Source organism: Parus major, chromosome 3 (assembly GCF_001522545.3).
Source record: "Parus major isolate Abel chromosome 3, Parus_major1.1, whole genome shotgun sequence".
In the NCBI taxonomy this organism is placed as follows: Eukaryota; Metazoa; Chordata; class Aves; order Passeriformes; family Paridae; genus Parus; species Parus major.
The window spans coordinates 35,008,017-35,035,096 of NC_031770.1; the positions used below are offsets into that span (position 1 = coordinate 35,008,017).

Genomic DNA, 27,080 nt, shown 5'->3' on the forward strand with positions numbered 1-27,080 from the left:
GAAGGAAGAAAGAAGCAAATCAAAACCTTTCTAGAATATTATTTTAATAGAAGTTTACTTTTACTTTGTCTTTTATCCTTCTTTCCATTTCTGCAGTGAATGCAAAAACATTCTGTAGCAACACACAGTGAAAATATGCATGCTGTAAAGTAAAGTATTTTTTAAAAATAGAGCCAGACCATAGTTGTAAGAGAAGGGAGAAAAAAAACAAACACTGAGCCAAGAGTGATCATAGACTGGTATGGGAAGAAAGTTCAGTAAGTACACATGGAACCACAAATGATCAGGGAGAAAGAATGAGCATACTGACCAGAAGCATAAAAAATAAAAAGAAAAAGAAAGGATGGTATAAGATGATGATACAAGAGCAAAACACAAACAGAAAAAAGTAAATAAGAAAAAAATTGTAATGTGCAGCAATTGCTCTCATGTTGGGACTGTCTAGGCCCTTTACTTTCACAGGGACAACTGGAGTGGAATGAAGCCTTTAGGAAGACAAATCCATTTGGAGGAGTCCTTGTGGAAGACCAGTGGTCTGTTCTTTGTGAGGCAGGACTCTTCTCGTCCTAAGGAAGACTAATGGCATGTTAAAAAATGACTGCTGATTGAAGCAACATAGGATTTAAAATCTGATTGGTAGTTGCTCTGCACACAAAGTCATTCTTCAGCAAGCAGCTGCAGTGCTTGTCTGTTCCCTGGATTAGTTGAATGGAAAAAAAACCTTTAAAATCTCATTTGTTACTGAGACTAGTGTTTTACCCCAAATGAATTGAATATGCAGTACTCTTCAGGATATAACTGTGAGCATGTATGACTTTAGTACTTTTTTTAACATCTCAAATCTTACTAAAATGGACTTAAATTAGAGTGTTGATGCCAATTTAAAAAATTGTTTGCATCATTTAGAAGGCTTACCTTTGTGGTTCCAAGATGCAACTGTCATCCAGTTTCATTAATTTCAGACTCCTTATGGAGAGATACAACTGGAGAAGGCTGAGATTAGTTGTTTTCCCTGCACATTGTCACCTTCCACTTTGTGTCATGGTCTCTTTACTCTGTCAAAGCAGGTCATGAAATCACTATTCAAAAATAAGGCATCTTGGTATATTATGTGTTTGCACAGTCCTCTCAACATGAAACCACCTTCTTCCCAAAACACAGCGCATGGATACACACAGAAATAACTTTGGAAGTGTTGGTACCTTTTCCTTGAATGAGAAGAACATGTTTTCTACCATGGAGTTGAAAAGAGGCATTATCATTCAGTCTATTCTAGCAGACACCAGAAGCATGGTCCTCAGTATTCCAACAAGTCACACCATCTCCCTTAATAGCTGATGAAGCAGGGTGAAATTCCAGCATGGACTTTGGCTTTGACAGTGTGGAATTTTATTTAGTTGCATAGGTATTCAAAGGCAGGATTGGTAGGTTTGAGAAAAGGTAGATAGGTTCAGCTACAGGCTGTCTATAAATAACAACAACAGTTAATGCTCTGAAAAAGCATAGGGACTGATGATGGGAAAAAGCCTAAGAAAACTTCTCAGGGACTGCAGAGAGAGAACAAATCTCTGTTCCTCATTTTTGTGTGTTAATTCTTCAATAGTTAGAGTCCTAACCTTTCAGTCTTATAGCCAAAATTTGAATGTTTCATTCCTGTATTTCTGTAAGTAGTCCATACTCAGGGATGTGTCTTCTCAACACTTAAACTCTCTCAGTGTTAATTTTTGCCATTTAAATGAACTTATTTTGTGTTTATTTCTATGTCAAACTGAGGTCAGATAGTAATTGTGTACTAATCACGCAAAATGTACTTCAGGCAATGCAAAAATCCTGGAAATAGTAAAGTGAAATATAAATTAGGTAGCTCTTTTCTGTTTTAGTAGAAATTGTCTTCCAGTGTTATTTGATTTCACAAAAAGTTCCATGGAAAATAAAAGTTATAAAATATAAATCCAGGTAATCTTTCTTAGTGCTAAGGAGAGCACATATTAGATTTTTGAGTAATTTTGTAAGACAAAAAAAAGATGCCTTACTGTCTTTCTGCAGTAATGTAAAAGGGAATAGTTATTGCATGCAAGACTTCAATTAGTGAAATACAACCATAGAAAATTTAGGATGAAGCAAATTTCCTAAAAATTTAGGGCTCAGATCAGGAAAAAAAGTACATATTCTTATAGAACTAAAGAACTAACTCTAAGTACTTATGCAAGATAGTGGAAGTGCTCCCTGAAGAGGATGGGATTATGATGAACACCCCATGCCAAATAAATATTATCTATGTTGTCACTAGAGTGAGTCTTTGGCAGGATCTCTGAAGATTACAATATGTTGGAGTTAGTGCTTACAGTATATCTAGTGCAACGGAAGCAAATAAGAATTTCACTTGGCTTGACTTGTGAAAAAAAGCCAAACAAAAAAAAAGCGTGCTTGAAGCTTGATCATTCTACAGTAATTCCACCTTTGAGATATCACTGCTACAATTTAATTTTCATGAATTCATGTGTTGTATACAAATCCTGTATTTGTTTAGCTCACATATCCAAGTGGTTAATTTGCCTCAACGGACTCACAAGATGATTTCTTTAAACAGGGTTTTCTAGCATCACAGCGCCCAGTCCCTTCATTTTTATCCAGCTTTTGTGAATCATGATTTAAGTCTAACAGAAGGAGGGAGGGTTAGTGTGGATCTGTGGAGGCAATATATTCAGAGAATTCCAGTTACTGTTAAGTAACCTAGTTTTCTCCTTCATAAATTTGCCTCCCCAGATCCCCACCCCCGAAGATTAACCAGCAGTAGCAATCCACACCGAGAGGACGGCTGAGGAGTGCTTAATTATAAAGGTACTGTGAAACAGTTCTCCTGATATGATCTGTCCTCAGCATCAAGAAAATAATACTGGTAAAGGTATGTAGCTAGCTTTGTGTAGCCATGCTACAAATTCGTAAAAATGGACACCAGCCTAAGCCAAGTTGAAATACTGACATAATCCCTGTCATGTATCTACTAATACTCTGTGGCAGTTGTTTTTTTCATCTGTGAATTACAGGACTGAAAACTTAAAGTATTTCAACATAGAATGCATTTTCAAAACTTTTTAGAGTAAGATGATTTTCAGTCCTTACAATATAAATATCAGTGTGTCCATATGTAAAATAATATATTGGAAAAAAAAATAAATATCCCAGTTTAAGAGCCTAGAGGTTTTTAAATACCGAATATATGCAAGAAAAAATAAAGTTGTCTTTTTTTTAAAAAAAGAGCTGGAATTACAATCAAGCTATTAGAATTTCAAGCAGAACACCCTTTTTAGAGCTAATATGCAATCCATAGAAGTGAATTTTGTTTACTTTTTAGGGGTTTTTTTTGGCAATATTTTATAACACTCCAAATATTCATAGATTCATGTGAGGTAGGGACATGTGAGCACTCTGAAATCAGGAACAAATCATGCATACAGTGGTTTGAATTTATGATGAAGACCTGTGATTCCTTTTGAGATGCATTGCCCCTGAGATGCCATGCCTGAGAAGAGGAGGTTGCATTGTATCTGAAATATTCCACTGCTAAGTTAATTTGGCCAAATGCAGACATTGCTAACATATGGCAGAGAATGTTTTTGTTGTCTTGTTTGCAAGGTGGGACCTCTGCTGTCATAGGTCACATCAGTATGTCAGCTGCTCTTACATACTGATTTTTGAACATGCTTTTCTTTCATTCAGCAGCCGGTGACTCGGTTTTACAGATATCGGACAACCTTTTAAAACTAGAGTTGATGTCAGTGTTGAGAGTAAGATACTTACTGGAAAAGAGTTTTAAAATCCTAGATAGCTTGTGTGCAGCATGGTCACCATATCTCAGTAATCATCAGTTCTCAAGACTTTCTTCTACAGCATTGTCCCATCCTCCATATCCCAAAGAGATTCCTCTTAAGCAGTGTAATGCTTTCTGAAACTCTCAGTACTTGTTTTGTTACAGTCTGTGTCTGTGTGTATGAAAGGGTTTGTAAGGGGGTGGAGAAAGTGGGGAAGAAATCACTGTACTTGAAAGGAGTTTGTGGACAATGGTGACCAGGCTTAAACACCTCACCAGTATCTGTTTGTTTGTTAATAATTCACAAATGGGGTTTTTTTTGAATACTAATTCATCTTCATCTGTTCTTTCTGCTTGTACTTTTTCCAACAGCATCACGTTAAATTGATCCAAATGAATCCAATGATTTGAAAATCCCATATTCAAGTCAGAATATAATGTGTTTGTATCAAACTACAGAGCTATTTGCTAGTACTGCGGTCTTTAGAGGACTCAAAGTCTGTAAAAGCAATAGCTTTTGCCAGCATGGTGAGGTCTAGTGAAGACTGTAACTAGACTGTGAACTACCAGCTGGGCCTGTTGGTAGCTGACTTTGCTGTTGCTTTTGCAGTCGTGGTTGCACATGCCAAAGAAAACTTCATGGTCTTGTTTTGTGGGTGGGATTCACTGCTGTAAGTACTCCGTGCTTGTTAGTCCTCAAGTATTAGTTCTAAGTAAGAGACTATTTAACAGCATCATAGGTTCAGGAGAAACAACCTTTCCATGTTTGGTGTCCTAGCCTTCTACTGTACTTGATTCTTTCAGCATTTTATGTGGTATTTCAGCTAATGTCGTCATATTAAAAAGCTAAATATTGGTAGTAAAAATACAGTTCTATGAGCCTGAGACACTGAGGAACACATTAATCTTTTCCTAAAGTCATAGCTCATCAGTATTATTCTGGAATTATCCAGTATCCTGCATCTGAACTCTGAGCTTGTCGTGCAAATTGTTTTCTCTATTGGCATGACCTTATCTACAATTCATGTTTTATAAGAAAAATAAATGAACATGTTTCTATTAACCATGTAGAACTCTACTCTCCATCCAGATATTTCCCTAAGCAGCACAATGAGAGATATTTTCCCTTTAATTGATTTCCTGTTCATCATTTTGTTTCTGTTTTAGTCCTCTACTTCCTATCTAACCATCCATTTAATTCCCTATGTGATGTCACTATAACTAATCAGTTACAAAAACAAAAAAAATAGCTTATACTATGTGATCAGGAGCTTAATCCCATTCTGTTAGAGTTGCAGTGATGTGCAAGTGCATAATGTAGTTCTGTCAAACTCTGAATGGTAGTTTTGTTCTGCATTAGCTCTTAAAATGTTTGCCATACCTTCATTTCAGCATGTCTGGTTGCCCTGATACACTTTTGAAGCAGTTATTAGGCCAGGTAGGGCTGGTTCTATTCTCTGCAAATACATTAGTGATTTGGGATTCAGTTTCCTCATGAAATTTATCTAAGCAGAGATGGAAAACATTCTCAAATATCCTCCTAACATTTTGTCATAATAGATTTCCTCCGTCCATTGCAGTTGACTTTCATGAACTAGTTCTCCTTGTTCCTTAGTATGTGTCATTTGAAATGCAAAATCTTAGCAAAAAAATCTGGTTTTACTTATCCTTTCATAATGAATTAGTCATTGTTTAGTAGTGATTCATTTAAAGCAATAGCTAAGGCTATAGAAAAATTGTCAGAATGACAATTGTATATGCTGAATTTGATCCACATTTGAATGTTTGGGTTTGCAATCTTTTCAATCTTTTTCTCTTTTTCTTCTTTTTTTTCTCTGATAACTACGCTTTGCTTTGTGACATTGGTGATTCACTTAATTTTCTGAAAAAAATACCTGTCTTAAAATACTGGACTATGCTTTTCATCAGGCCTGTGCAGCAGACGTAAACTCTGTGTACCAGATGGTGCTTCATTTAGAGACTGCCTGCTGTTGTCATGTTTTTAATAATGTTTTAATAGGCGACATTTAGATGACTAAATGTAAATTCAGAAAGCAGACCAGAATTTGCATTTCATGACACTGCATTTCTTCATAGAGATTTTTTTTTTTAAAGTAACTATTTAAAGTCTATTTCCGCAGTTGGTACTGTCATATTGTCATACTGTCAGAAATTTAAGTGCAGTAAGATGTTCATTTCAATAAAAAGCATCTTATCAGAATTTAATTTCCAGAATTTTATTAGAAAGATTGTGCGCAGAGGTCTGTGGAAATTATTCGGATCACCTCATACATAAGATTGACATAACACTAGAAAGTCTATGCATTAACTCTTGTCTGCACTGACTTGAGCAAACTTTCCCTTTATGTTTGACAGAGACAGACTTTCAATGTTTTTTTCATATGCTCTTCACTATCTGTCCCTGAGAGGCAATGGTGATTATTAGTCACCCACCTCAAAGCTCTGAAGAGCTTTTCTTTCTTGGCCACTTACAAAGGGAAAATTCTTTTGAGGATAACTCACTGTGTAAAGGATTCAGCAAGGAGGATATTGCTTCAAGACTGGATCTCCTGGTTAATATGTCAGCTGACTATTTGAGTTTTAAGTATATTTAACATCATAAGCTACTTGGGATGAGACACTTGGGATGTCTTCCTGCTTCTGTAGCACTACCCTTAGACACCCTGGGACTTTTAATAAAGTATAGTAGCATGTAACAAACTTGTTTTGCATTAGCCAAATCAGAGCAGAATAGAAGATTGAAAACCAAGTATTTGACTGTGGGATTCTGAGCCATTGTTATTTTGCCATCTTCTAAAACTTCATAATCAAACCTGGATGTTGTATTTTGATAGTTCTCCTTAACAGATAATCTGGAGACAAATAAGTTAAAGAAATATGCTGACTTAAAAAAAATTTTCTTTTTTCTGATTTTTTTAGATTTTTTAAAATTGTTATTTCCAGCTCTTCCTTTTACATTTTTAAGATACCTATTTCTCCCATGCCTTTGCATGTGTATCTTTTCTTTTTCACCTATCTTCATGATCCTATGGTTAATAGAGAGCCATGCAAACATTTCATTTCCCAGGCAAAGTATGCTTCAGAAAAGGAATGGCTCTTCTCAGTTCAACCTGTACAATTCCAGGTTTAGTCACTGATCAGTTCTGAGTATCTGCAGCAGATATCATAATTTACATTATATCTAAGGTCATAACTGAACTTAATTCTTTTTGGAGATATCCTAGTGTACTTCTCCATACATTCTTTATAAAGTTCAAGCCTAGCTTTAAAAATTATGACTATGTTACGAAGTTTTGCATAATGAAAAGTTTAGTTAATTTTATTATCACTGTGTGTTGCTAGGGAATAATTCTGTACAAAGATCCTAGTATAAAAGCTCATAAATGTAAGATAAATTCTCATTATTATAACCTGCTTCAGGAAAAGTCTTTGTATTATACATAACTCGCTCTTTACCAGAGAAAAATGTCAAACTTTCCCCTGCTTTATAATGTTTTAAAATCAGCATTAGTGGCTACATATTAAAAAGTTTAGTACTCTTTGTAAATTGGCCTGACTTAATCCTGCAAAAATGTGTAAAACTTCATGAAGATCTTTGTATGTGTGTTTCTGTCTGAAGCAAGAACCTAAAACAAGGGTTATTGTTGCTGTGCAAAGATTAGATCTGACCGAGAGTAAATGCTTAAACCTTCTGGTATTGATTCTCTGCTTCCAGACACAATCTCTAGAGGTTATGAAAGGATCTGGCATTTCTTTTTTTTGTATTCTGAGTGGTAAAAACAAACCCAAACATGCACCCTTTTTGCTTCAGACATCAAATTTGCATCAAAGTGGAGAGGTGAGAGCCGTGACCCTGATTATATTCCTCCTATTCAAACTGAGCACTGTTGTTTGGGATAAGGAGACTCTTACGTTGTATGGCACTTGCATGCCCAAATTCCACCTCAGGAGCAGGCAGTGAATTTGCTGGATTTCTCTGAGGTTTTGGTCTCAGTCTGACGCAAGAAGGAACATGCCTTCTTTACCAAATGAGCATTAACTTGGTAGATAAGGAAATACTTGGCTTAGCCACATCTGGTTAAGTCTGTATTTTGGAGTCTTAAATGCAAAATTACAAATTACAAAAGCAGAAGAGGAAGCAGTTAAGTAAAGCAAGAAGAAAACTTCTGTAGTTTTCCTTCAATAAATTAACCCTTTTACAGAATAAGTCAATGTTAATAACTGTTCTCCTCTTTGGAAAAATCATATTCCTAAATGTTCATCCCCCTAAAGGAAAGTGGTCTTCAGGTCTTAAATGGGGAGGACATCCGGAAGAATAATCTTCAGCTGACCTCTGTACAACCAATATTTTGTAGTGGTGTGGATGTTCCAGCTAGAGATCAGCCATCCTTTAAATACCACTCTTAAAGTCTGGCCTTTGGATATCACCCATCATATTCTTCTATTGAAGAATCTTATTTATATTTTCCTCTTTCTCTATTTTGATATCACTTTGGCTATTGTAATAATGGTAATTTCTTTCCTTCGTGTTTTGCATCCTTAGTGTAAAAAACCCCATAGTTTTCTGTTTCATCTCTGCTACAAATAAAAGAACATTGTATCCCACAGTATGTTAAGAGTGGCCTTTCTGGCATTTCTCCTTTCAAGAAAAGCAAAAAGAAACTGATCAATCTCAAAACAGTAAATTGGAATGAGAAGGGATATAATGACCATCATTTATCTCTGTACCAGAAAAATTGAGATGCCAACAGTTCAGCATCTTCCTTATGTCACAAGAGGCAGATGAAACTTGGTACTGGACTTCAACTGACAGATCTTTCACTCTAGCATCTCTAAGCTTCGATCACATCTTAGAGTATTGCAGTTATATTTTTAAAAAGCAGATCTCAATCAAATTTACAGCAAACAGCATAAAGAATGAAAGTTTTTAATAGATCCCACCCTTTCAGTACTTACTTAAAATAAGTAGAAGAGAAATAAAGATGATCTATATTGAACAAAAGCCTACTAAACCTGTATAATGTGTGGCAAATACATGTTATTTTAGATGTATTATTAAAAGCCAATGGAGTGATGGATGACGAACTCCACTGTCAGTGCATCTGTTCATAAAATCATGTTAGTTTGTGGTACCAGGTGGTCCTCCCCAAGCTACTGACAGGAACTGAAGAATCCTGTAGTGTCAGCTCATACAGTTTGGGTTGTTACTGGAGAATTCTGTCAAATATTTTAAAAGTAGGACAGTCTGAAGGTAAGGCCTAGCAGTATTAAGAAAGTTCCAACGTAAAAGGGAGCAGAAGGTTTAGTGTGCTGAGGATGTGTTTGATGTAAACTGTTTCCATGTTGTGATAAGCTGTGTGTGTTCTTTACAGGGGAGGAGCTGTGCACCGGCCTCATTTCGGGCTGTTCCTTGGATTGTTCCTTCGGCTTCCAGACTGACGCCCACAACTGTGAGATCTGTCAGTGCCGGCCGCGGCCCAAGAAGTGCAAACCCATTGTATGTGACAAGTACTGTCCCTTTGGATACTTGTACGTATTCTCATCCTGAAAGCACACTTAATGCAATCCCTGAGTGTACTGAAAATACGAAAAAATCCAGGCATGTGTACTTGTGCTGCCTTTGTGGCAAAGCAGGGGGAAGCGTAGGAAAACAGAAATGACGTTACGGATGTGGGAGTGCAGAATTCTTCAAAATGAATTTTGATCAACAGATTTAGACACAGAAGCTCAAAAAACCAGCAGATTATTAAAGGAAAGCAGTCCTTAAATTTTTTTGAAGGATCTGACAAACAAGATGAGAAAGCTACTTACAAGTAATTTCTCTTACATGTAGCTTTTTGAAATTTTTTTTGCATGCTTTGATAACCTTTCATTTTGTAGCCCATTTATTTTATTCAAATTGTTATCTAATATTTCAAGTTTATTTAATTTTGATAGGACAGCAGACTAGTTTTAGTAAGACATTTTTGGTAATTACAGGATTGTGAAGAATAGTACTATATCTTATCCACCTTTTTGTAAGTGCGTTCAAAATCTGTATTTGTGATGGACTTCTTTTTTACAGAAAAGTAAATATTTGTGGTATTTATTCAATTGTGAAACAGGTAATGAAAACTGAGCGGGTCTTTTGTGGCAGAAATTTCTTAGTAATTAGTTCTGGTGGCATCTCTATATATTTTACCAGAAAATTTTATTTTTTATGGGTTCATTCCATGTTACTGCCTGCTTTTCATAATAGTTTAATTTCTACCTCATGACAGCAGATCTTCACATAAAATTCAAACGTAATTTTTTTTTTTTTAGGATTTTCGATGAAATTTACTACATTTGCAACTCCTAGTGTTTGATTGTAATACTCCTTAAGTTTCTGGTTCACTTCAGAGTTCTCTTTGACCCTTAGTCATAAATGTTGCAGGCTTTTTAACAGCCATCTTTACTGTGGTGTGTCCTCTTAGTACACTGAGTAGTAAATGAGAGAGAAAAACAAGGCATTTAAAAGGAGTTTAATAAAATTATCTTCAGGCATGTTGACTTCAGGAGTGGCTGAGACTTATTGTCATTTTCACAAGTGACAGAAAGTAGAACCAGGGGGAAGTAATAGAAAAGGAATCCTGTAGAGAGCAGTAATTTTAGTCTGAACATATCATGCATTTAATATATTGACCTACAGAGCATAATTGCAATTTGTGTATGTGATTTTTCTACTTAGATAAGCTGAACCACACTCTTCTTCCTTTTTTTTTTCCCTACTCAAGTGTATGCTAAACAGTTTTGTTAGATAATCTATGTGAAGTATATAGCAAAAGCATTTTAGAGATTACAGCACCTTTTAATGGGCATAGTATGGTAGTTGTAAGATTAAGATGTTTTAAAAACAAGTTGATTTCAAGCTGATGTCAGTGTTTTCAGGAACCCTGTGTTTGGGATGACTTTTCCCATGCATTTTTTTGCATCTGGAAAGTATATGAACTTTAAACCTTTTTAAGCTAATTGGAAAATAGTTTTCCATTTCAATTCTGTGTTTACATGCAGAATGTAATTTTATTATGCACAATGGCTGATATTTTTAAATTATGAATGTTTAATAAAATCTTCAGATAATTTTTTACAAATTGGAAATGAGCACTCTAATCTTGTTATTCTCCACAAAATACATTAATAATTACACTGAATGAAATTAATAACATTTAAAGATATCTTTGTGTGGGACTGTTTGTAGTATAAAGGGCTAAAGTTGTGGCTACTACTTTAGGATCATTTCACTTTGAGTTTTACCTTGGTGTGACAATTATTTTGATTTTTGGTTGTATAGCATATTTGTTCAGCTTACTGCTATTGTGCCAAGTTCTTTTTAAAAATACCATGTATTTGATTTCCATGGGTGTTGTGATCATTAAAAACACGGGGTGTAATGAAGGACAAATCTCTATTTCAATGTAAATATTTAGTCACAAATAGGACAAATAGGAAAAAAGGAAATATTAAAAGAAAAGTATATTAGAGAGTGAACAGTTAAGGAGTAATCATCATATTTGTGATTTTTTTGTTTTAAGACTGTTAAAAGTTAGTAATTGGAAATACTGAGTTTGTGCATCTTTAAAGAAACCAAAAGCTTTTCATAACTGTCTGAAAAAATCTGCTAGATTAAGCTCACTGTTTGAAAGCTCAACACAGTAATGGAAAGAAGCATTCCTTTTGATGGGATAGGAAGACAGAAAGTCTTTCAATCTCCACTCCACTGTATTGCAATTCGTTATTCTCAGCCTTTTAACCAAAAATTAAATGAAGTTTTCTACAACTTGAAGCCAGGCTTTCTAGAGATTTGCATAATTTATTTCTCCTCCATCATCCTAGATCATGTTCTGTAACTTGCCGTGTCTTTTCTTGTTTCGTACATCTGTGCCAAAAGTTCTAATAGTATTATCTGCCTTCATGAAAAAAGACAAGGAAACATTCAGCAAAGGATCCACTGAATGCAGGGAGCATAAGCCGGGGATGGAGACTTGTACAGCCCATAAAGCCACTGAAACTAAGGGCCACAATTAACAATAATTATCTTTGCTCATCAGTCACTTCCTTAGGGGGAATGCTCTTGCTTTAAAGATGTAGTTATTTAAAGTGACTTGGTGACCTTCTACAAATTATTTTGGTCATCTAGGAAGAACAAGCATGGCTGTGAAATCTGTCGGTGTAAGAAGTGCCCCAACCTGCCGTGCGGTAAAATCTGTCCTTTGGGCTTCCAGCAGAACAGTCATGGCTGTGTTATCTGCAAGTGCAGAGGTATGTGCCAGTACATTACCACCTCTAACTACAACTTGTTTTCAGAGCAGGTGGAAACCAGAGTGAAAGAAAAGCAATACTGCACAGAGTATTTACAAATTGAAATATGCTAACTGGGGGGGAACCAGTTCAACATTGCTCAAAGGAATGTATTGTTTTGCTGGTGTTTGTTATTAATCTAGTCACCTTGGCTTCAACAGAAATCTTCAGCTCTGCTTTCATGTCTCACTACAAAGTCACAAAGAGTTTGTTATCATTAATAAAAATTGGACCAGGCTCTTAATAAGCAACTACTAATAATAAGCTAGTCGAGGGCATTTTTTTCAGTAGTGATCTTGATCTTGGGTTCTTCACCATTGCCTTTTCTTAACAAACGAGGGTTGGATTTGAGAGATATCCAGCATATCACCTAAAACTGGAGTGCTGTTTCTTGGATACTTTTCAGGCAATCTTAATGGACAATGAGTAGAGAGAACAGCTCCCCAGGAGAAAGGACTTGGTATTCTTAAGATAAAAATTTCACATGTGCCACATCCCAGACCTGTAACCACCAAGTTCAAGGTGGAAGCTGAGATCAGATGTTTGTTTCTTGTCTGCCATGTACTTGTGCTGCTTTTAGCATGTCTTTACAATTTTTTTTAGGTTATGTTCTGTATTAGTCTGGGTGTCAGACTTCCTTCATTGCTAATCACCATGTGTTGCATTTATTAACTTCTTGGTTTTGCTCAGTTTCTCTCTGATCCTAACTGCTCTTTCATGCTTATTTTCTTTAACTCTTGTGTGTTTTGCTTTCTAGATGTAGTCAAATTTGTTTACTTTCCCATTGCTTTGTGTAATGACCCTATTCTTAACTTTTCTCTATTTCTTCTGCAGTTTAAAAAAATTATAAAATATAAAAGGACAAGCTATGGGAACATAGCACTGGAAGAAAATGTATGAATTCTTGAAGTCACTCTCCTATAGTTCAAGGCAAACATGTGATCATATGAATCAAAAATATCCAACATTATCTTTTTTCTATATAACATAATATATTGCAGACAGATTAAGAAACTTTCAGACTTCTGGCTAAATAAAAGTTGCAATGTTATAAACATATTTAACAAATGTGAGAAGCAGAGATTTCATTGATATGAGCTACAGTATATGACTTTTACTAGAAATTAAAATTTTAAAAATTAAATAAGAAAGGGTAACTGCTGAATGATGTCCCATTGAGATAATTCTTATCACTCAGCTTGTCATTTGTCCCATGTTCACAATCAGAACACTTTTCTTGATTGTCATAGCACTGTGAGTAAATATACACAAAGTGTTCCCTTAGATGTACCATAATTGCCCCCCCAGCAATAAACTTTGGTCACTAATTATGTGTATGCACATTTTTAAGTGTTTTCCCTAACAAATATGGATTTTAAAACAAGCACAATTATTTAGTGAAATTAACTTGATCCATCTCTTAGTAGTATTTATTGTTGTCATGATTATAAAGATACCAAGCCATGAGCATATCACTTCAACATCACTTCATTAACAGCTTTGGCAAAGAATGATTAGAACAATCACCAGTATGTTCTGGAGAAAATGTGAGTCTTTGTTTAAAATTTTGACCCAGAATCCTTAAGTAAGAGGAAGGGTTGGGTAAATCCCCTGCTTGTGAATTAGCTCTGCTTTTTAAATTGTTTCTGCCAGATACAGCTTATGCTGGGATTTATAGAAGTAGAACCATAGAAGTACAGCCTAGAGTAGTACTCTGAAAAACTAAGAGTCCACTTCTTTACCCTTGCATAAAATAGAGTGTATCTGGATAATCCATGACAGATGTTTGTCTAAGATCTAATTTATTAAGAATCTCCACTTTCAAAAGACACAAAAAACCAGAAGAAAACAGAAAGAGAAAAAAAACCCAAACTTTCTGAAATACTGTTTTCCTGTGGTTAGAAACATATGACATTTTAAGATGAATTTTCTAAAATTATTGTCTCCCTTTATACACATTGAACTGTTTACTTCTTGTCCTGAGCTTAGCAGACATATGGAGCTGCTAAGCACTATTCCCTTTAGAATTCTTGCAATATTTAAGGGGTTGCAACTGGAGACTTATAAACACCTTTTGGGTGGGAAATTGGTTTCTAAGTCAAACAAACCCAGTTACTGTGGTTTCTCATCACTGTTCAAAAATTTAAATGATACTGTACTTTAGCCATAGTAAAATCTTCAGACTAGTAGAAGTAGTAGTGCTGTATTTAAATGTACAGCGCTCCTGTATTTGTGTCTTATATTGAACTTGCCTTTTCTGCAGTGGTGTCACATTACACACTTCCTTTCCTTGTGAGCTACTGTATCTCAGATCATTTCAACCATACCTCTAGTTAGCTAGTTACTCTCATTTTGTATTTACACATTAGAATTTTTCAAATATTAGCTTTTGTACTAATTGTTTTCACTTTTCATTTTTTAATTACAATCTCAGTTTGTGAACTTAATTTTGAATGTCTGTTTATATATGTTTCTCCAAATTATGGAGTGTACTTTAGAATATTTCAGGAAAAAAAGTCTGATTGCTTCAGATACCCTTTTCCCTTGCTAAATAAACAAAGTCTTAATATTTAATAAACATAGTCCTAATATTATCTACTATTCTGAGTGTCATCAATAATAATAATTTTAAAATAGAGCAATATTCCAGCAATATTAATTCAAATAATAATTTAAGTAGTTTGATACTAAAGTATGAAAGTAAAGTAATGGAATTTAAGTTTTTTCATTGTATTTCTGTTCATGCACCAGGGTGAAGTCTATTCTAAGAATTATTTTATCCCTGTGCAGCATTTTTGTATAGTTCACAAAATGGTGTGCTAATGTAACTTCTGTGTATTGGCTTTCTTTTCTGATAATGTGTCTCAAACTAACTTTGTACCATCTGCTTGTGAGATCATTTTTGATAGATATGCCACAGCTGAAGAAGTACTGACCTACATAGTAGTATGCAAAAAAAAAACCCAAAACAAGAAAACTGAGAAACACCCCAACTGACCAAAAAAACCAACAAGCAAAAAAGCTGAACACTTCCTAAAATTACATGTAAACATTACTACTTCTTGTACATTATCCTTTTTTAAAATTAAATTAAATTAAAAACTTAGTACAAATAGCTTTATATATATGTCAGCAGAACATGGTTGACATACCACTGAAAACAAGTCAGTACACTGACAAACTGAAACTGCATCCTTCATCATAACAGTGATGTGGATGAGGGAGTGTTTGGCTCTAAATTCACTCTGCTGATTAACAAAGAGTATATTGAGGCTGAATCCTGCAGCACTTAAATACCCCTTAAGATACAAATGAAATTTTATCCTCCCTAGACCAACTGCTTGTGTGTTCTGACAGAGTGCAAGTAATGCCACAGTCTAAGCTACTGTATTTTCATCTCAGTAAAAGCTAGAAGAAATGAGGCATGAGATTCTCATTATTCTCTTCCAAATATCTCATTTATCGTAGTTGAATATAAACAAATAATTTCTCACAGGAAGTACTTTATGTAATATTTTCAGTATCTGCCATTACCCTGTTAGCACCTGATTGCAATTTTTTATCATTCGTAAGACCGTCCATAGCTCATTTAAACATTTCTATATTCTACTTGCTATCATATACATTATAGGTAATATAATGTGCTATGGTATTTAAACATTTCATTTTAAATATGCTTCATGCTTTCTGCTATTTCCCTCCGCTGCATTTCTCCTTTTTTTGATATTATTTAGATACTACTGCATTTCTAGTTGATTAAAAAAGTATAGGTTCAACAAAAGGAAGTGATAATATTTTCCAAGGAAATACATTCTACTACATCCTATTGTGCCCTTCAGTATACCTTTTCATTGTTTCCTGCATGTTGTTACTTTATTTTTAATTGTACAGGACAGAATTGCTATTTATTTGGTCTTATATGCCCTTCAAAAATAAATGCAACCCAGACACAAAGTTGTTATTTCTTCCTAAGCAACAGATGCTTATCAGGACACCTCATTTTCCTTTGGTATTTTGCAGAGGCAACAGCATCTCCTATGCCTCCTGTTAAAACAGGCTCTTGCCTGTCCATGGATGGTCACCGACATGAGAATGAGGAGAGCTGGCACGATGGCTGCAGGGAATGTTACTGTCACAATGGACGGGAAATGTGTGCCTTGATCACCTGCCCCGTTCCCAACTGTGGCAACCCCACCATACATCCAGGGCAGTGTTGTCCATCGTGTCCAGGTAACAAATGGTTTCTTCTACATGCCTTGTAATTGAGTGTCATTTCACTCATGTTCTGTTTCTTAATACGTGAAAATATTCTCATGCATACTTCAGTAGCAGGCAGAGATGAAGGTTTCTATGCCCTAAGTAACATGATGAGTTTCTGTCATTAAGTTCTCAGCTGTGGAAAATGGGAATTTACTTATGTAAAGCATATGCAAGTTGTGGGTCCTAACATGTTAATCTTTTAAACTAATAAAAGTAAGTAGAACTTTCTAGTCTGTTGCCTATAATAGCAAGTATTGTAATAAGCCATTACATTTTCATTTTTGATTTTAAAGTGGATTTTTATTAAAATGTATCTCCTGATGTATGTTTTACAACCCCTCAAAGATGTACACAAACAGATGTCTTAAGTAATTGAACATTATGATTCTGTGTTCTGAGGGAAGGCTCCTATGCCACCAGCAGTAGATTATTTCAATACTTTCAGTGGGAAGGCCAAGTACAGTTCATGTTGCATTCTAGTACAATTTTAATAAGTGTTAATATGAAAAACATCTATGAAAAAGTGTGGGTAGAATGTAAGATTAATGCCCTCTGTTTTCAGAATTATTCCTACAGTATTTTATGTGTTAAGTAGATTAATTTGTAATACAGTGATATTGTCTATGACTTTATTGGAACTCATATTAGGAGTAAGAACAATGAGGCTCATGAAGCTTCTATAAACAGCAGAACAGTAAGACAGTACTGGCAGGATATAAGCAATTACGAGCTTTTTCTTTGTAAAGAACAGGAAATCCTGGGGGCAAAATAAGCAGATCCTCTTGCTGAAAGTGACAGAGAAGATTGCATCCTCCCTGTGACCTAAGATAGCCGATCTCTTTAGATTGCTTAGGCAAGTGGTCATGTCCAATCCAGTTCATGCCTTGTGGTAACTTGAAAAATTCAGTAAGTCCCCAGAAAGATGGAAGATTCCAAAGGCTCTGTCTCTCTTTCAGTCTTTTCACAATGATTTGTGTAGTATTGTAGGGGACAATATACTTCATATGGGTGGGGGCAGGTTAACATATCGGCCTTGCCTTATATAAACAACCAAGATTCAAAATTTAAAATGTACGGTGGTTGTTGCAGTTCCAGCAATTCTCTTGTTAGGTCCCCAAGAGTCATCCTTTACTTCGCTCTACTGTCAGCATACTCTTGCCTCTTGATTTACTAAACATGTACAGAACACCTCAGAGCATTCAAATAAGAGTAATGGTAATTTTGGTCTTTCATCTTACCAGCAGCTAGTTACTTTGTGTACGGAGAGTGAGTTTGGGTAGATTCGTTCACAAGCCTAATGTTTGGTTTGTGGAAGAAAGGTCAATATGAAGTTAGAGGAACCTATTATCTCACACTGTGCATTTCTTGTGGATGAGATCAGCGTTTGATTCTGAGCACCAGCAATGCTGATGTATCTAACCACCAAAAATGTAATCTTTTATAAAAGAGCAGTTGCTTAGCCAGCAGTGTCCATTCCTTCAAGAGAGAGGGGTCTGCATAGGTTTCTCTGTCTGACATTAATCCTGCTTTCAAGACACTTGTCACCTAGCTTCTGTGTAAGCAAGTCATACTTGGCGTAAACTCTTACAATACTAGGGCAGACACAGCATTTTAAAAATGGCATATATACGTGTAGGAATTACTACAGCCAAATTAGTCTCAGTGTGGGGGTTTTTTTCCCCACTGAGGGGAAATGTATTTGTTAGAAATGTAATTCTGATTTTATTTTGCAATATATTGGTTCCCCACTGATGATGTTAAATATATGTCATGGCTTTTAGTAGATTGCAGTTTGGAATTGTGAGACTGTGAGTATGTCACTCAAATGTATCTGCCATAAGGATATCGAAGTAATTAGCAGTCCTGATGTACTGGGTTTGGAATTGCACTCTTAACCTCTCAACAGGGAAGTAGCAGCTCTCAGAGATCATTTTGCAAACTGAATAAAAAGGTGGGGTTACATTCAATTCCACATTTAGTTAGTTTTCAGCAGAGCAAGATATACCTTGAATGCTAAAACGTCCCTTATAGAAACATGATTACATTTCTCTATATTAAGAGGTGGATAATATATAAAGATGGATCATGACAATGCTTGTAAAAATCTGAAGGTTTCCTGTAAGATTTAAAAGCCATTAATTGCTAGTGTTTCACAGAACTGTGCTATGTAGAAAGTGTGTATTCGTTTGACCAGTTGCTTCAAGGGGCAGTGTAGTGGCACATTGTGGCACTTCAGTTGCAGTTCAGTTGCACATCATTATCAATGCTGCTAAGGGAGCAGGAGGCAACATTTGCAACAGTGCTATCTGGCCGTGCTTTTTTGTTCAGGATCAGTAATGAGCTGTAGCGAAACAGGCCTGTGACTTTGTAGAAAACTAAATGCAAAGGAGATTACTCAGAAAATTTCCAGAAAATCTTAGTATTGCCTTTGCTATGGTGAGTTAAGATGCCATTGTATAACGTGTAATATATTGTTCCAGCTGAAATAAAAATTTAACATTGACAAGGCAGCAGACTAGCAATCTTATTTTAGGTAAATGCTGCTGAGTTGTGTATGTGGTTCACAGATGTAAGCAATTGGAAAAGCATAAGCAAACTGGTGAAAGATAAAAGAATTCCACTTTGTGAATAGAGTAAGATCAGCCAGATTGAGTTCTACTGATCATTCTTCAGAAATTAAAACAATTGAGTGGCATTTCTTCCACATGTGGCAGTGTCATAGAGCAAAGGGCACAAACACCATTCTCCAGACAGGAGCAACAGTGCTAGAAACATGAAGAGAAGCCACAAGCACTGTGAGCCTTGGCCTGCCTAAATGACTAGAGGAGCTGCTGTACACATGATTTTCCTCCTTAACCAAGATATTTGGGTTAGGATGATGTTCACATTAGGCATCATTACTTCATTATAATGAGGTAGAGGAGAGGCACCTTCAGAAAGTGGTTCAGAGGTGTAGCACAATTAGCAAGAAGTCACATTTTTCTTCTCCTCCATTCATAGCATAGGAAACCTGAGGAGGTTCAGTTCTTAACAGAGGCACCTAACTTAGCTGTCTAATGTTAAATGAGTTGAATTCAGCCTGAATTCACTTATAAGCCTGAATCTTCACTTTATAGCCTGTAGCTTTAAAACTCATGGCTTCTGCAGCTGAAAAAACATGGTGTGTGAGGCATTTTGGTATCTGTGCATAATGCATGGAAAAAGCTGGTGGACTCACTCCAGGTTCAAAACAACCAGCATTGTAAGAAAGCAACTATTATTACCCTTATTGCTCCTAGTGTGGGATAGGCTTCAAAGGATTTTAAGCAGGCTGAGGCTGGTGGCATAACCTTTTCTTGATGGTGCATGCTTAAGCACTCAAGGTACCAGATAGGTTTCTTTTTTATTATTTTAAAACACCAAGAGGTGAAGAATTCCCCCATTTTTTTATTTTTTTTTTAAATGCCCCAGAGGCTGGAGGACACTCATGCTGAAAAAGGGAAACAGTTTCTTCCTTAACATGAAAGAGGTTGAACTAGTTCTCTAAACTGCCAGGGTGAATCTTTTATATAGGACTGCAGAGGTGATGTAATTAACTGTTTGAAAAGCAAGTAAGGTTCATTTTGTGAGATACAATTACTATAAGGATGAGGCTACAAACTGCAGCATTTTCTTGCATCCAGGTTTTGGGGTTTTTTTTCAAATATGGCATATTTATTTTTTTTTTAATGCAACTGTGATGAAGCACTTCCACCAATGTGTAGTGCTTATACAGTTTTAGAAGGCTTGGGGACAGGGGTTTTGTGTTTTGCTTTTTCATTTCTGGTGGACTGGGGTTTTGAAGCGGGGTTGTTTGGTTGTTTTTTTAATGTAGCATCTACAGATACAGATGATATAGACACATATTTGTTGAGAAACTTAACCTTTACCTGGACTTCCTGAATCCCAGAAGAGAAGCTTACTTATCCATTCTTTCAGTATCTGAAGTTAATATTCAGCAGTTAAAAAACTGTCTGATCATTAGAATTTTTCAGAAAATTACAATTGTCTCTTGGAATTCCTAAATCACAAGTTAGTTTGTTTTTTCTGAAATGTCAAGAACACTTAAAGTTATTCCTTTATTCAGACTTATTACCAAAATTGCTTCTTGTTTTTTTCATTTTTCATGAGATGCAAGCGCTATAAAGTCAAAAGAGCTTCATTAAGAATAATTTAATATGTATTTTCAGTAACAGAAATTCTTTGTCTTGTGTACAATTGTTAATTATAAGATTCACAATGGAGTTTGCCTGTCTTCCAATTCTGTTTTTCCCAGATGAAATAATAGTGCAAAAGCCAGAGCTCACCAGTCCATCAATCTGTCATGCTCCCGGTGGGGAATACTTTGTAGAAGGAGAGACATGGAACATTGATTCTTGCACACAATGCACATGCCACAGTGGACGTGTCCTGTGTGAGACTGAAGTCTGTCCACCTCTTCTTTGTCAAAACCCCACCCGCACACAGGACTCCTGCTGTCCACAGTGCCCAGGTATGTGCTGGCATCCAGCTTTCATCAGAGCCTTTCCTTGATCTGAGGATGTCTGATGTTTCAGTATGAGAATACTTCAGTGTGTGCTCAGCTGGTTGTTGTGGTGCCTTTGTTCTTCTGCAGTTTGGAGTGACAGCCTGCAGTCCTCTCATTCAAATGCATAACTCGACTGTGTGCAAGAGCGAACTTACGTGTAAAGAGGAGTTGTGGCCCTGAACTTGGAAAATCTTGAAGGCAATCTAATAGTGTAGGGGTTGTGTAAGAACCAGAATCCTTGGAAGGTTTATGAAATATGCACTCATTTATGGAGACATGAAGGATTAGAAAAAGGTTGAAAGCAGTCAAAGTGTTAGGTAGATAGAGGCTTGCTTCTTTTTCTTTCTACACACCTTCGTTTCTATGAACCTTTTTATTACTATCTTGCCTACTTGGGATTTGGTCTCAAAAATATTTCTATTTGCTTTTACCTTCACATAGTGTCATTCTGAGAGTGATTTTAAGGCAGCTAAGTAATATCAAAGCATTCCAGCCTGGCAGGTGGGCCAGACACCTCCTAGACTGCCTCTCAGTCAAGAAGATAACAGCATTTGCTTTCCCCAAGGAAAAATGTTCAATTATAAATGAACATAAATTCCTATTTTACATAGCAAATGGGGGAGTTTGTTGCAGTGCAAATTTAGTATAGACCTGTGAATTGCATGTGAACTCACTAAGGAGATACAACTTTATTAAAGCCAAAATTTAAAAATTTACTTTAGGAAAAAATAGAAGTTAGGTTTTGCCATTAAGTTTTGCTACAAGGTATTTGGGTTTTGGTGTGGGGCTTTTTTTCTGACAAAATATTTTCAGTAAGCAAGGTAGCCAGTTCACCTGACTTATATTTTTTTCATTATTAAAAATGAACATTTGCTTAGTCCAAAATACTGTTTCAGAGGAGCTGATCTTTCCTCACTGGCTATGTAATTCTTAGTTTCATAGCTTAATGCAGTTACATTGAGAACCTGATCTCAGTGCTCATATGAATCCTTTCTTCTCTTTTTCTTAGTCCTATTTCTTGACCCATAATGTCTATTAAGGTATAGCTTCATTGCAGGAATATGTCTCCCCCATGGACAGGCATGAGAATTAAAGCAAACTATTGGCATCAAGCACGATCAAGTTCCATTTGTTTCTCAACAGCTTATAATTAGCTCATCTAAAGCCTCTAGTGAAGGTGACAGCAGCATAATAGCTTTTCACTTTGCATCATTCAAAGACTTAGGCTGACATGGTAGAAGATAGGATTCAGGTTTTAGATTTAGAATTTAATCTCTCTTGTTTGAGATGAATTCCTATACACCATACGGTTTAGAGCATTCAGAGTCACTTTCTGAGGTGCTTCTGATGGGGATTGTTTTACACTTCGCTTTCCTTTTTTCAAGTTTTCTTTTCTTTTTTTTTTTTCTTTTTTTCTTGCTTTATTTTCCTTTTTTTTATTTTTGAGTAAACTCACTAAAGGTTTAAATAAGTATTATGCTAGAGGATATCATGAGCTCTTCGTCCCATATAAGGACTGAAGAGGCAAGAGGCTCTGTCCTAGTTCTTTCCTAGTGAGCCAATCTGTAACAATTCCACTGTGTTCTTCAAGAGTGAACCCTCTGTTAAGGAGCTATGAGAGAAGTTACCCACTCTAAGTTAAATAACCTAATCTGTTTATACTTCCAGATGATACTCTTCAGCCCTCTCCATCAAGCAATGAGAGCATGCCCAGTTACTGCAAAAACGATGAGGGAGATATTTTTCTGACAGCTGAGTCCTGGAAGCCAAATGTCTGCACTAGCTGCATTTGCATGGATGGTGTGATTAGATGCTACTCTGAGTCTTGCCCACCGGTATCCTGTGAGAGACCTGTTCTGAGAAAGGGACAATGTTGTCCTTACTGTATTGGTGAGTGAATAAAAATAGTTGTTAATTTGCTGTCCCTTCCTGGGAATAAGACAGGAGTTTTATTTTCAAACTAAAATGCTTTCCCTGTTTGGTGAGATGCAGTCTACGCCACCAGTCAAACTGGAGAGTGAAGTCTGCATAGGGAGCTTTGAGGATCATAATTTGTGGCTTTTAGGTAGAAGCACATAGAGATATACATCTGATTTGCCTGCAAACTCCAGAGGCCATCCTCCTGGAATCTTGGTAAGACACCTTATTGGATGAAGACATTACAAAAAAATTATTTTATTTAAAGGAAGATCTGCCAGGTAATACATAAATTATGTCAAGATTTATGTGATAATATGAGGAAAACATTAATTATGACTGCAGAAGATGAGCTGAAGCATTCTGAAATTTCACAGAATGGAGAACTGTTAATTAATAAGGCATCTAAATTAAAATACAGGGGGAAATGGAATTTCATTAATAATAATAATAATAATATCTTAGAGATAAAAATAGGGAAAATATATATATTTTTAAATACTGAAAATGCATAAGGTACTAGGGCCATGCACTGGTGTTGAATTTGGAGCTGAACTAAATGGTTGCTGCTGTAGACAGCAAAAATTGCCAGGTATTTTTAAAGTAGAAAAATTGGAAATTACTGATCACTTTTCCATTGTGTATTGAATAGGACTGTTTATGTACAGATGACTTTTTTTGTGAGTTCACTGTAAGTACAAAGGCTGTAGAATGGAAGCTGCTGATAGAGAAAAATCATATAATGTCGTCACTGAATTTAAGTCTTTGTAACGTTAGAAAGCATTCAAAGCTTACTTACCTTCATATGCAAAAGCAGTAGGGAGAGATACAGTAGAAAAGAACAGTAAGAAGAGAATAAGAAAATTGATGGGCTTTAAATATTTAATTGAACGTGTGAGTCAGCTTGCCCATCTATAAACAAAACAGTCTTCCATCAGAAAGATGTCAGAAAGATTGTGAAATATGTTCAGACATTGATACAACTCTTGAAATCTTTATATTGTTGCAGATAGAATAGTGTTAATAACAGATGTACAGATGATACAGATAACAGATGATGTACATTCATTCAATGTACAAGAAATTCGATAAAAGAATGCCTGGAAAAGTTACAAAGTGTCCAAGATTCAGTTGCCTTTGGAACCCTACTTAGATTCCTGATGAGGACATTTTGAGGCAAAAGTGTTAATCCTATTACTTTTTCTTCTCATGGTTTTCATACAAAATGGGGAGAATTTAAAGTTTCTTTGACAACTGTCTTTCTGCAGGCTTTTCTTCCAGTGAGTTTGAACCATAAAATAATTTTAATCCAGAAAACATTTTAACATTTTAAAAAAATATGGAGTGTTTGAGAAGTTGGGTGATCAAACCAGTGGAGTTAGAGCATGAGCCTTTGTACTGCACTGGAGAATACTGTGGGTGAAGAGGGATGCACATGAGGATCTTGTGCAATAAGCTACAAAAATGAAACCTTTAAAACCTTGTTGCTTACATCTGGCATGTCAGGTTTGCAAATATATACACACAGCATGTAGATACAGCTTTAATTAATTTACTTTGAATCCTATATAGTTGTATAATGTTGCAGACACTAAATGAGTTAGCTATGAAGGCTTAGTGATTATTTTTTCAGTAGCAACTGCTCAGCAAAGCAAAATACAGAAGCCAGATTTAATTAACACTCAGATATAAAGATTTTCAGTGATACTACATTTTATTAATCTATGTTGTCCTTTGTAGTCAGAATTTTTTGTGGTTTAAATAACTAAATTCATGGAAATTTAACTTTTTTTACGGTTTCCATGAATTATATTATATTCTTATATTATATATATAATATGTATTCTTATATTATATTCTTGCATGTAAGAAGAGTCAGGTCATGCACTTAATTTTAATCTTTCTGGTTCTTACTGGTTTACTCTTCATTTTTGAGAACCGTGAAGCACACCTTTCTACAAATTCTTTCTAATTATTTTAATGTAATACTTGATAAAATTTTTAGAAACACAGAATCATTTACATTGGAAAAGACCTCTGAGATCAATGAGCCCAGCTGTTAATTCTGCATTGCCAAGTCCACCACTAGATCATGTCCCCAAATGCTGTGTCAACATATCTTTAAATACCCCTAGGGATAGTGATTCAGTTACTTTCTTGGGCATAGGCAAACTCTGTGAAAACAGGCCTTCTTCATTTTTTGGAATTTCAAAAATTATGTAGAATTTTACCACTGCATTATTTTATTCTGCTTCTTTGTGGATCCAGTTTGTATAGACTCAAACTGAAAATATTACAGTCTTGAATACTTCGTTGTTTGAATCTTCAAATTCATCCTGTGTGCGCAACATTTGTCTTTCTCATGCACAGAAAGATTAATTTGGAAAGATAACCTTCTAGTTTAGAGAGGATAAAGGGGATATCTATTTGATTAGAGACAAGATTAGTCTTCTGCAGAACACAGAGCAATGACTGTTTGTTTACCAGCCATTTACCAGATGAGACTGACTTTCTGGTGCAGCTAGAAGAAATTTGAGAGAAGTGGGTAGAGCTAAACATTGAACTGTGTTTTCATATGTGGATTTCTTACTGCAAGTCTGTATTGTTTCCACTGTCCTTGAGCACTTGTTGGGGTTGTGGCCTTCATCTTCATCCTTGTTTATACTTTCATAGAGACAGACACCAGAACAGGAGACACAGGATAGTACTTAAAAATTTCCTCTTGAGGTTCAAAGGTACAGCACCGTAATTGTGATTTTACCTTTGCTCATTCTTCTAAAAAATATTTGCTGAATTAAACTGCAATGTGTTATTCACTAATTTGGAAAAGCCTGAGCAAGTTAAAGAACCTTTCCAGACAAATCAGCTGCTGAATTGAAGAAGGTGTCCTAAGTGAAGCAAGGTAACATTTTGTGAGCAAATCTGAATGGGCCAGGAGTGCTCAGCTTTAGGTGTCCATAGGTAACAAGCAGCAGAAACGTGCTCAGGCTGTGTGCCTCACCCGGTCCCCAGACACACCTTCTTAACACAGGGTTCTGCTGGCTCTACATGCCAAAATGCAGATCATCTAGGGAAGAACCTAATGTCTTTCCTTCAGCTTGCAGCCACCTTTTCTTCTCACTTTTCCTTTCCCGTGCCCACACAACATTCACTTAAAAAATCTACTTAGAGAGGTTGGAACCCACCCATACTAAAAGCCATGAAAGCCATGAGATACCAAGGACTTCGGGAACCATTTGTGCTTTTCGGATAATGCCATTAATATTTTCACAACAGTACTTCTTGCCAGTCCTCTTTTGTATTTGAATTTACTCTCGCAGATCTGTTGGACTGCTCTGCTGACTTGCAAGCCTTGTTATTCCAGATTATGTTACTCTACTGTGTTGTCACTAATTAAAACCTTTACTCATGGCCGAAATACATAATATGGATAAAATATATAATAAGTTAAATATGTCTAACTGGCATACTTAAAGATGTAATCTATGTGAATGTTAAACCAGTATTTATCTGAAAATTTGAGCTTATGATGTCATTCTGTTATCTCATTCATATGTTTAATGTGCAAGCTCATGTCATCAGCAAGTTTTATAACAATTTTTGCCTCTAAGAAACAAAGGTAGGAGGAAGCTAAGATGAAAATGAGGTGCTGCTTGGCTTTTAGAGTTTCTGCTCTGTGTTTTTTTGGCTAACCTTAAAGATCTCCAGCATCAAAAAACATCTTTGGCTAAACAATTCATTACTGCCTTGTAAGTGAAATAGGTTTACTGCAGACCACCTAAAGGGCTTGCATAGGATGTAGCACTAAAAAGTGGTGTATTGAATGCCTAGGCAGAAAGATCACATCGATTTCCAATTTATATAATATTAACCATGAAAAAATGTACTGTGTTTAGTTATTGCTCTTTTCCTGAGGTTTTCCATTGATGCAGTTGCAGGGAATTATAAGTTCCCCTTCAGATCTGTTTTATCGTTACAGTCTAAGCACTTCCAGTTATTTCACCTGAGAGTTGCTCTAATCCTTCTTGGCATCCTGCCTAATCTGCTTTTTTAAGTATTCTAGACAGAGTTCATCATTTTAAGCTTTGGTAGTTAAAAATTTAGGTAGTTACATGTTTGGGGTTATTTTAGCTTAATAGGATTAACTAGGAAACTAGGAGGAAGATGAGTAGTTGGCAGCCTCAAACAGTCAAAGAGAATTTTTCT

At 35.8% G+C, this 27,080-nt stretch overlaps 1 protein-coding gene across 5 annotated transcripts in view; it reads left to right on the plus strand.

The window, feature by feature from the left end:
* The window catches only part of CRIM1 (cysteine rich transmembrane BMP regulator 1), a 174,767-nt gene that overhangs the window by 142,764 nt on the left and 4,923 nt on the right, over positions 1-27,080 (plus strand). For all 5 annotated transcript variants that reach the window (XM_015621639.2, XM_033512620.1, XM_015621642.3 and 2 more), the window contains 5 exons: positions 9,205-9,361; positions 11,991-12,112; positions 16,172-16,381; positions 20,706-20,921; positions 22,626-22,847. In XM_015621639.2, the coding sequence (XP_015477125.1) occupies positions 9,205-9,361; positions 11,991-12,112; positions 16,172-16,381; positions 20,706-20,921; positions 22,626-22,847 (927 nt within the window). The remainder of the gene's footprint in view (positions 1-9,204; positions 9,362-11,990; positions 12,113-16,171; positions 16,382-20,705; positions 20,922-22,625; positions 22,848-27,080) is intronic.